General features: G+C 49.9%; 1 protein-coding gene across 2 annotated transcripts in view; it reads left to right on the top strand.

Annotated features, from left to right (window-relative positions):
- The window catches only part of LOC139230541 (SH3 domain-binding protein 1-like), a 74076-nt gene that overhangs the window by 6262 nt on the left and 56346 nt on the right, over positions 1–11468 (top strand). The window contains exon 2 of one of the 2 annotated variants that reach the window (XM_070862375.1): positions 9937–9973. In XM_070862375.1, coding sequence (XP_070718476.1) covers positions 9937–9973 — 37 coding nt within the window. Of the gene's footprint in view, positions 1–9933; positions 9974–11468 lie in introns of both variants that reach the window. The other variant, XM_070862374.1, reaches the window with a different exon arrangement.

Below are 11468 nucleotides of genomic sequence, written 5' to 3'. Positions count from 1 at the left end.
CCCCGACCCGAACCGAACCTCCCCTCCCCGACCCAACCCAACGCCACCTACCTGTAAATCTGGTGCTGGGGACGGGCCCTGCCCGAAGTCTCGGGCCGGCCCGTTCAGCCTTCGGTCCCGAAAGGCCTGCCTGAAGCACTTTCACACAGGTAGGAAGATGGTTTATTTAATCTTTTCTTTGCTTATAAATGTTTATTCAGGTTGGATTTATTTGTATAATATTTGTATAAGTATAAATAAAGATTTATTATATAATTTAATGACTTCCCTTCCCCCACCCCTCCCCCCCCACCTCGTTCTGGACGCCTAATTTGTAACCTGCGCCTGATTTTTTAATGTGTAGAACAGGTTTTTTCAGTTCTACAAAAATCTTCACTTGCTCCATTCTACTTTAGTTTGGAGTACGTTTTCACTGTGGAAACTTTCAAATCAGGCGTCAGTGGCCGGACACGCCCCCTTTTGAAGAAAAAATTCTGTTCCAAAGTAGAACTGTTCTAACTCACTAGAACGGCAGAAAAAAAAATGTGGAGAATTGCGATTTCTAAGATAGTCCGTTCTCCACCAGTTGCTCCTAAAAATCAGGCGCAAATCATGTGGAAACTTGGGCCCATTGTTTCTATGTTAAAACCTATCTCACCTGTTTTAATATCTCCTTATGTGGCTCGGTGTCAATTTTATTGTCTTATAACACTCCTTGAGATGTTTTACGACGATAAAGGCGCTGTATAAATATAAGTTGTTGTTGTTGACTTTGTTGCTATTTTAGCGTGTGTGACTTGTCGAGAGGGAGGGAGAAATATTCTGCAAAATTATGCTGTAAAATCATTTAGTTGTTAAAATCAAATGTTGACACCTTTCCAAAATGTTCCCTTCTGTTCTGACGTAAGGCCATCGACCCGAAACAAATGGGGGTGATTTTAGCCCCACTCGCTCCGCAGAAACCCGGCGGGTGGGCAGTTAAAACCGTCCTGGGCTCCTACCTGTCTGAGAGCCGCCACGATCGCAACATCTGCGATTTTAACCTGCTTTCCTGAGCGGGCAGCACGAACACACGCCCGGTGTAATGTACACACCTGTGAGGATGCTCACCGGTTGGTCGAGCTGTTGAGTTGGGGGTGGCTTAGCCAGTCACGTGATTGTCACAAGACTCAATAAAGCCCCGGCCAGTTGGGTTCGGGGGATCCACGATGGGGCAGGTGGTTGTGAGCCTGGTGGATGAACCGGTAATGTGTAGTGTGATTGTTAAACCTTTGTTAATAAACCAACTAGTTCTTAATAGCAATGTGTTGCTGTGAATCCTTAAGCAAAGAACCCAAATACATTACACCCAGAGACAACAGGGTCCCTCTTTAGACCGGCACATGTTGCGGCCCAATGACATCATTGAGACCCGGCTGCAATTTTAACTCAGGCCCGAGTGGGGAATCCCCCGGGGGTTAAAATCGGGGCTGAGATGCTGCCTGACCCGCTGAGTATTTCCAGCATTTTGTGTTTTTCAATTTCAGATTTCCAGTATTTTGCTTTTGAGATCTTTCCTGTTGAGCACCCTCCCCTGCTCCCCACTTCCCTGCATTACATTTCCATCTGCTACGTGCCTGCCCACTTCACCCGTCTGTCTGTGTCCTCCTAAGGTCTGTCACTATCCTCCTCACTGTGTGCTGCATTTCCCAGTTTCGTGTCGTCTCCAAACCTGGTTTGCAAAGTTCAACACTTTGTAAACCTGCCTGAGCTGAATTTAAATTATTCCATTCTCCCCGTCTCTAACTGTTGGGGATTCAGGGCTCCCCGTGCTGGATCCAGGTATCTCTCCCTAAGACAGGACCGATAAAGTTCCATCGGATTACATTGGACATACGGCCCAGAAACAGGCCTTTTGGCCCAACCAGTCCATGCCGGCGTTTATGCTCCACTCGAGCCTCTCCCCCGTCCTTTCTCATCTAACTCTATCAGCATAACCCTCTATTCCCTTCTCCCCCATATCCTTGTCCAGCCTCCCCTTAAATGCATCGATACTATTCGCCTCAACCCCTCCCTGTGGCAGCGAGTTCCACATTCTCACCGCTCTCTGGGTAAAGAAGTTTCTCCTGAATTCCCCATTGGATTTCTCGGTGACTATCTTATATTGATGGCCTCTAGTTATGCACTTCCCCACAAGTGGGAACACTCTCTCTGTATCCACCCGATCAAAACCTTTCATCATTTTAAAGACCTCAAAGCCATGCAAGGGGATGTGTCAACAGGCCTCTGCCTGGCGAGAAGCCAACGTGCTCCGGTTGGGGTGGAGTGTAGAATGTTTCACTGTAAGGGGTGTCGCAGTTGTGTGGGGTGGACTGGTTGGGCGGGTGCTCTTTACCTTTCCGCCATTTTTCATTGTTCATGGGTTTATATGTAACCTTCAGGGCTGCTGACCGAGGGCCGTGCGGCTCTTTGTTGCCCGTCGCGGACACGATGGGCCGAAATGGCCTCCTTCTGCGCTGTAAATTTCTATGTTTCGATGATTGGTGTCAGACTGTGCGTTGGCGTGTTAATGCACGATTAATCACAATGATTGACATAGGTGTTGCTGGAACCCTCATCCATGCTTTGGTGACCTCCAGTCTGGATTATTCCAGTGCTCTCCTGGCCAGCCTCCCATCTCCCACCCTCCCTAAACTTCAGCCCATCCGAAACTCTGCTGTCCCGTGTCCTAACTCGCACCAAGTCCCGCTCACCCACCACCCACTGAGCTCGCTGCCCTGTGTCCGAACTCGCATCAAGTCCCACTCACCCATCACCCTCTGTGTTCGCTGCCCCGTGTATTAACTCGCACCGAGTTTTGCTCACCCATCACCCCCTGTGCTCGCTGCCCCGTGTCCTAACTCGCACCAAGTCCCACTCACCCATCACCCCCTGTGCTCGCTGCCCCGTGTACTGACTCGCACTGAGTCCCACTCACCCATCACCCCCTGTGCTCGCTGTCCCGTGTCCTAACTCGCACTGAGTCCCGCTCACCCATCACCCCCTGTGCTCGCTGCCCCGTGTCCTAACTTGCACCAAGTCCCGCTCACCCATCACCCCCTGTGCTCGCTGCCCCGTGTCCTAACTCGCATCAAGTCCCGCTCACCCATCACCCGCTGTGCTCGCTGCCCCGAGTCCTAACTCGCATCAAGTCCCGCTCACCCATCACCCCTTGTGCTCGCTGCCCCATGTCCTGACTCACACCAAGTCCTATTCACCCTTCACCCCCTGTGCTTGCTGCCCCGAGTGCTAACTCGCACTGAGTCCCACTCACCCATCACCCACTGTGCTCACTGACCCGTGTACTAACTCATACCAAGTCCCGTTCACCCATCACCCTCTGTGCTCGCTGACCTACATTGGCTCCCAGTCCATCAACGCCATGAATTTAAAATTGTCATCCTCGTGTTTAAATCTCTCCATAGCATCGCCCCCTGCCTATCTCTGTAACCCCTTCCAGCCCTACAACCCTCCCAGAACTCTGCGCTCCTCCAATTCTGGCCTCTTGTCTTTCCTCAAATTCCTTTGCCTCGCCATTGGCGGCCGTGCCTTTAGTGTTGAGGCCTTAAGCTCTCGAATTCCTTACCTAAATCTCTCTGCCTTCAAGACGTCCCTTAAAACCTATCTCTGAACAAGCCAATGTAGGTCAGCGAGCACAGAGGGTGATGGGTGAGCGGGACTGGGTGCGAGTTAGGACACAGGGCAGTAAGCACAGGGGGTGATGGGTGAGCGGGACTCGGTGCGAGTTAGGACACGGGGCAGTGAGCACAGGGGGTGATGGGTGAGCGGGACTCGGTGCGAGTTAGGACACGGGGCAGCGAGCACAGGGGGTGATGGGTGAGTGGGACTGGGTGTGAGTTAGGACACGGGGGCAGTGAGCACAGGGGGTGATGGGTGAGCGGGACTCGGTGCGAGTTAGGACACGGGGCAGCGAGCACAGGGGGTGATGGGTGAGCGGGACTTGGTGCGAGTTAGGACACGGGGCAGTGAGCACAGGGGGTGATGGGTGAACGGGACTTGGTGCGAGTTAGGACACGGGGCAGTGAGCACAGGGGGTGATGGGTGAACGGGACTGGGTGCGAGTTAGGACATGGGGCAGTGAGCACATGGGTGATGGGTGAGCGGGACTCGGTGTGAGTTAGGACACGGGGCAGTGAGCACAGGGGGTGATGGGTGAGCGGGACTTGGTGCGAGTTAGGACATGGGGCAGTGAGCACAGGGGGTGATGGGTGAGCGGGCCTTGGTGTGAGTCGCCTTATATGGCTGTGTGTCAAATTACATTTGTTAACACTCCTGTGAAGCGCCATGGGTCATCTTACTACGTTAAAGGCTCTACATAAATATAAGTTGCTGATGAGTATAAATGTGCCTAATGATCGCCTTGTGACAAGGAACTGGGAAACACAATGGGTTTGCACAGTTTCTATTCAGTAGTGTTCATTGGGTTACGAAATGTCCTTTCACTTCTGGGATTTGGTTTTGGTTAGCCTGGAGTAGGGCTTCTCTCTCTGCTGGATGACTCAGTAGCTCAGTAGATGAGAAAACAGTCCTTGATCTCAATGTTTAGACATTGCTCTGTTAACTTCAGGACTTAGCATCGAATCCAGCCAAGCTGATGGGTCGAAAACCTTTCCCTTCTGTCAGCTCAAATGGTTCTAGGCAAAAGGAATCCAACCCAGTTTCTGATGTCCTAACTCGCACCAAGTCTCGCTCACCCATCACCCCCTGTGCTCGCTGCCCCGTGTCCTAACTCACATCAAGTCCCGCTCACCCATCACCCCCTGTGCTCGCTGCCCCGTGTCCTAACTCGCACCGAGTCCCACTCACCCATCACCCCCTGTGTTCGCTGCACCGTGTCCTAACTCGCACCAAGTCCTGCTCACCCATCACCCCCTGTGCTCGCTGCCCCGTGTCCTAACTCACATCAAGTCCCGCTCACCCATCACCCCCTGTGCTCACTGCCCCGTGTCCTAACTCGCACCAAGTCCCGCTAAACCATCACCTCCTGTGCTCACTGCCCCGTGTCCTAACTCGCACTGAGTCCCGCTCACCCATCACCCCCTGTGCTCACTGCCCCGTGTCCTAACTCGCACCAAGTCCCGCTAAACCATCACCTCCTGTGCTCGCTGCCCCATGTCCTAACTCGCACCGAGTCCCGCTCACCCATCACCACCTGTGCTCGCTGCCCCGTGTCCTAACTCGCACCGAGTCCCGCTCACCCATCACCCCCTGTGTTCGCTGCACCGTGTCCTAACTCGCACCAAGTCCCGCTCACCCATCACCCCCCTGTGCTCACTGCCCCATGTCCTAACTCGCACCAAGTCCCGCTCACCTATCACCCCCTGTGCTCGCTGCCCCATGTCCTAACTCGCACCGAGTCCCGCTCACCCATCACCCCCTGTGCTCACTGCCCCGTGTCCTAACTTGCACCGAGTCCCACTCACCCATCACACCCTGTGCTCACTGCCCCGTGTCCTAACTTGCACCGAGTCCCACTCACCCATCACCCCCTGTGCTCACTGCTCCGTGTCCTAACTCACACCCAGTCTCACTCACCCATCACCCCCTGTGCTCACTGCCCCGTGTCCTAACTCACACTGAGTCCCGCTCACCCATCACCCCCTGTGCTCACTGACCTACATTGGCTCCCGCTCCAGCAACGCCTCGATTTTAAAATCCTCAAAGTTTCATTTCCCTCCATGGCCTCACCCCTCCCTAACTCTGCAATCTCCTCCAGCCCTACAACCCACCCGAGATGTCTCCACTCTTCCAATTCTGGCCTCTTGCACAACCTTGATTTAAATCGCTCCACCATGCCATCTGTTGCCTGGGCCTCAAGCTCTGGAACTCCCTCCCTAAACCTCTCCGCCGCTCTCTCCTCCTTTAAGACGATCCTTAAAACTGACCTCTTTGACCGAGCTTTTGGTCGCCTGTCTTAATATCTCGTTATGTGGCTCGGTGTCAAATTTTGTCTGGTAATCGCTCCAGTGAAGCACCTTGGGACAGTTCACTACATTAAAGGCGCTATAAGAACACAGGTTGTTGTTGTTGCAATTGTTGATCTGTGTGTAGGGGAGTGATGAAATATTCCAAGCTGCACAGCGGTTATTTCATCCTCTCAGTTCTGCTTGTATGGTTCCTGACTGCACAATCCTCAAAGTCGTCTCCAGGCAGAGCCTCTCAGTTCTTCTAGAAACCTAACAATAAAAAAGGAATGCTTTGTGAATGTGTGGGAACTGCCACATTGAGAATGGATACAGTACCAATCAGCAGAGAAGGAACAGGAGGAGGCCATTCAGCCCCTCGAGCCTGTTGCACAGGAACAGGAGGAGGCCATTCAGACCCTCGAGCCTGTCCCACCATTCAATTAGATCGTGGCTGATCTGTATCTTAACTCCATCGGTCCTAACCCTTAACACGCTTAACTAACAAAAATCTATCAATCGAAGTTTTGAAATTTTCCATTGACCCCTCCGGCTCTGTTTCCTCTGCTATCTGCTCAGATAGCTGTTAACGGATATGATGTAATTGGGATTACGGAGACATGGCTCCAGGGTGACCAAGGCTGGGAACTCAACATCCAGGGCTATTCAATATTCAGGAAGGATAGACAGAAAGGAAAAGAAAGTGGGGTAGCGTTGCTGATTAAAGAGGAGATTAACGCAATAGTAAGGAAGGACATTAGCTTGGATGATGTGGACTCTTATGTGTAGAGCTGCGGAACACCAAAGGGCAGAAAATGCGAGTGGGAGTTGTGTACAGACCACCAAACAGTGGTAGTGAGGTTGGGGATGGCATCAAACAGGAAATTAGGGATGCATGCAATAAAGGTACAGCAGTTATCATGGGTGACTTTAATCTACATATAGATTGGGCTAACCAAACTGGTAGCAATACAGTGGAGGAGGATTTCCTGGAGTGTATAAGGCATGGTTTTCTTGACCAATATGTTGAGGAACCAACTAGAGAGCAGGTCATCCTCGACTGGGTCTTGTGTAATGAAAGAGGATTAATTAGCAATCTTGTTGTGCGAGGCCCCTTCGTGAAGAGTGGCCATAATATGGTAGCAATCTTCATTAAGGTGGAGAGTGACACAGTTAGTTCAGAGACTAGGGTCCTGAACTTAAAGAAAGGTAACTTTGATGGTATGAGGTGTGAATTGGCTAGGATAGACTGGTGAATGATACTTAAAGGGTTGACGGTGGATAGGCAATGGCAGACATTTAAAGATCACATGGATGAACTTCAACAATTGTATATCCCTGTCTGGCATAAAGATAAAACGGGGAAGGTGGCTCAACCGTGGCTAACAAGGGAAATTAGGGATGGTGTTAAATCCAAGGAAGAGGCATATAAATTGGCCAAAAAAAGCAGCAAACCTGAGGACTGGGAGAAATTTAGAATTCAGCAGAGGAGCACAAGGATTTAATTAGGAGGGGTAAAATAGAGTATGAGAGGAAGCTTGCAGGGAACATAAAAACTGATAGCAAAAACTTCTATAGATATATGAAGAGGAAAAGATTAATGAAGACAAATGTAGGTCCCTTGCAGTCAGAATCAAATGAATTTATAATGGGAACAAAGAAATGGCAGACCAATTGAACAAATACTTTGATTCTGTCTTCACTAAGGAAGACACAAATAACCTTCCGGAAATACTAGGTGACAAAGGTTCTAGCGAGAAGGAGGAACTGAAGGAAATCCTTATTAGTCAGGAAATTGCATTAGGGAAATTGATGGGATTGAAGGCCGATAAATCCCCAGGATCTGATAGTCTGCATCCCAGAGTACTTAAGGAAGTGGCCCTAGTAATAGTGGATGCATTGGTGGTGATTTTCCAACATTCTATCAACTCTGGATCAGTTCCTATGGATTAGAGGTTAGCTAATGTAACCCCACATTTTAAAAAAGGAGGGAGAGAGAAAATAGGGAATTATAGACCGGTTAGCCTGACATCGGTAGTGGGGAAAATATTAGAATCAATTATTAAAGATGTAATAGCAGCGCATTTGGAAAGCAGTGACAGGATCGGTCCAAGTCAGCATGGATTTATGAAAGGAAAATGAAAATTTTTTTGAGGATGTAACTAGTAGAGTGGACAAGGGGGAGCCAGTGGATGTGATGTATTTGGACTTTCAAAAGGCTTTTGACAAGGTCCCACACAAGAGATTAGTGTGCAAAATTAAAGCACATGGTATTGGGGGTAATGTATTGACGTGGATGGAGAACTGGTTGGCAGACAGGAAGCAAAGAGTTGGAATAAACGGGTCCTTTTCAAAATGGCAGGCAGTGACTAGTGGGGTACCACAAGGTTCAGTGCTGGGAGCCCAGCTATTTACAATATACATTAATGATTTGGACGAAGGAATTGAATGTAATATCTCCAAGTTTGCAGATGACACTAAGCTGAGTGGCAGTGTGAGCTGTGAGGAGGATGCTAAGAGGCTGCAGGGTGACTTGGACAGGTTAGGTGAGTGGGCAAATGCATGGCAGATGCAATATAATGTAGATAAATGTGAGGTTATTCACTTTGGTGGCAAAAACAGGAAGGCAGAATATTATCTGAATGGTGACAGATTATTAAAAAGGGGAGGTGCAACGAGACCTGGGTGTCATGAAACATCAGTCATTGAAAGTTGGCATGCAGGTACTGCAGGCGGTGAAGAATGCAAATGGCATGTTGGCCTTCATAGCAAGAGGATTTGAGTATAGGAGCAGGGAGGTCTTGCTGCAGTTGTACAAGGCCTTGGTGAGGCCTCACCTTGAATATTGTGCACAGTTTTGGTCTCCTATTCTGAGGAAGGACATTCTTGCTATTGAGGGAGTGCAGCGAAGGTTCACCAGACTGATTCCCGGGATGGCAGGACTGACATATGAAGAAAGACTGAATTGACTAGGCTTATTTTCACTGGAATTTTGAAGAATGCAAGGGGATCTCATAAAAACATATAAAATTCCGACTGGATTGTTCAAGTTAAATGCAGGAAGAATGTTCCCAATGTTGGGGAAGTCCAGAATCAGGGGTCACAGTCTAAGGATAAGGGGTAAGCCATTTAGGACCGAGATGAGGAGAAACTTCTTCACCCAGAGAGTGGTGAACCTGTGGAATTCTCTACCACAGAAAGTTGTTGAGGCCAGTTCGTTATTCAAAAGGGAGTTAGATGCGGCCCTTATGGCAAAGGGATCAAGGGGTATGGCGAGAAAGCAGGAATGGGGTACTGAAGTTGCATGATCAGCCATGGTCATATTGAATGGCGGTGCAGGCTCGAAGGGCCGAATGGCCTACTCCTGCACCTATTTTCTATGTTTCTATGTTTTGCCCCGGTTTGGGCGGGGCGCGGAGCATTACCGCCCGGGATAGACGAGCCGGTGTGTAACGCCCCCTGGTGGCGACACCAGCTCGATTTTTACTTCCCGCCCGACCCGTAGCGCCCTGCGGCGCCCCCTGCTGGGACCAGCTGGGGAAATGGATGGTCCGATCTGTGGTGGCCGCAGTGAGGTTAGTAATGTCCGCCTCAGGTAAGTGCGATTGTTTGTTATTTTTAATTTTTTTGCGATTTATGTTGTGGCGACGTGGGCTGTGTATCAGGGATGTGTTTTCCCCTCCCCGAGGCCTCTCTCAGGGCGCTTTGAGGCCGGCTGTTTAGTTCGGGATCTTCCCATGCTCAGCCGGCCTAGCGCCCTAAGAGCAGTGGGCAACACCTCCCCTAGCGCTCCGCCCCACACTCAAGGCCCAGCTGCCCAATATTGCTGACGGAGGCGCAAACTGTTCCCGGGCGCTAACTTTACCGCCCGCCGCCATTACCGCCCGAAATCAGCCAAGCCGAAAATCCCGCCCCAAAGTTCCAGGTTACTTGCAATCTCACTGTTGTCAGAAATCATTTTGACGTTAATCGCCGTGCTGATATTGTGCTTTCTCCTTTTTTTTCTTTCCAGAAGTGAGAATTCGGAACTTCTCAGTGAAGACCTCTTCCAGGTACGGCCACCTGAGCTGCCCAGGGCGGATAGTCCCAATATAGCAGCTCAGAAATGTAACATGAAGGGGGTTCTCTGACTTACCAGGAAACAAATGATGGGACAGGGAGAGCTCGAGCTAGTGAGCATTAGGTCTCCTTTCACCATCCCACCAAAAATCACAGGCTTGTAATTTTGAGATTCCGAATTCCTCCCAATCCTGATTATTGACTGAACTTCCTCACATCTGGGTCACTCAAATTTTCTGCCAACAGAAACCCTTACCACTTTTAAAAAGTACTTGGATGTGCACTTGAATAATATTAATAACTTTTATTTATATAGCACTTTTAACGTAGTAAAACGCTCCCAGGCGCTTCACAGCAGTGTTATAAGGCAAGACAGATACATTTGACACTGAGCCACTAAAAGCTGGGTCAAGGAGGTGGGTTTTAAGGAGCGTCTTGAAGGAGGAAAGAGAGGTAGAGAGGCGGAGAGGTTTAGGGAGGGAGTTCCAGAGCTTGGGGCCCAGGCAACAGAAGGCACGGCCACCGATGGTGGAGCGATTATAATCAGGGATGGTCAGGAGGGCAGAATTAGAGGAGCGCAGACATCTCGTGCGATTGTAAGGCTGAAAAAGATTACAGACTTGAAGTACCGCAACCTACAGGGCTACGGACCGAGAGCTGGAAAGTGGGATTAGGCTGGGTAACTCTTTGTCAGCCGGCGCGGACACGGTGGGCTGAAATGGCCTCCTTCCGTGCTGTAAATGTCTGTGGTTCTGTGATTCACTCTCATGCATGCCATACGCTGTATTTGTGTCAAGTTGTGCCATTTAGGTGTGAGCTTGACACAGCTGGCAGCATTTGCGCCTCTGGGTCAGACGTACTGAGGGTATGCGACCCCTCTATGTTGTACTGAGGGAGTCCTGCTTCACATGTGATGCCATCCTTTGGAAGAGACCTTAAGCTGAAGCCTGTCTTAAAGCTACATTGGTAGGCTTGCTTTTCCGGAAGAAACATAAGAAACACAACATAAGAAATAGGAGCAGGAGTCGGCCATTCGGCCCCTCGAGCCTGCTCCACCATTCAATGAGATCATGGCTGATCTGATCTTGGCCTCAACTCCACTTCCCCGCCCGCTCCCCATAACCCTCGACTCATCTATTGTTCAAAAATCTGCCGATCTCCACCTTAAATATATTCAATGACCCAGCCTCCACAGTTCTCTGGGGCAGAGAATTCCAAAGATTCACCACCCTCTGAGAGAAGAAATTCCTCCTCATCTCCATTTTAAATGGACGACCCCTTATTCTGAGACTATGTGCCCTAGTTCTAGATTCCCCCACGAGGGGAAACATCCTCTCTGCATCTACCCTGTCGAGTCCCCTCAGAATCTTATATGTTTCAATAAGATCACCTCTCATTCTTCTAAACTCCAATGAGTATAGGCCCAACCTGCTCATAAGACAATCCTTCATCCCAGTAATCAATCTGGTGAGCCGAAGGATGAGATCC

Source organism: Pristiophorus japonicus, chromosome 19 (genome assembly GCF_044704955.1).
Source record: "Pristiophorus japonicus isolate sPriJap1 chromosome 19, sPriJap1.hap1, whole genome shotgun sequence".
Taxonomy (NCBI): Eukaryota; Metazoa; Chordata; class Chondrichthyes; family Pristiophoridae; genus Pristiophorus; species Pristiophorus japonicus.
The sequence above is the reverse complement of the archived record's forward strand: the minus strand, read 5'-3'. Positions and strand labels throughout refer to the sequence as shown.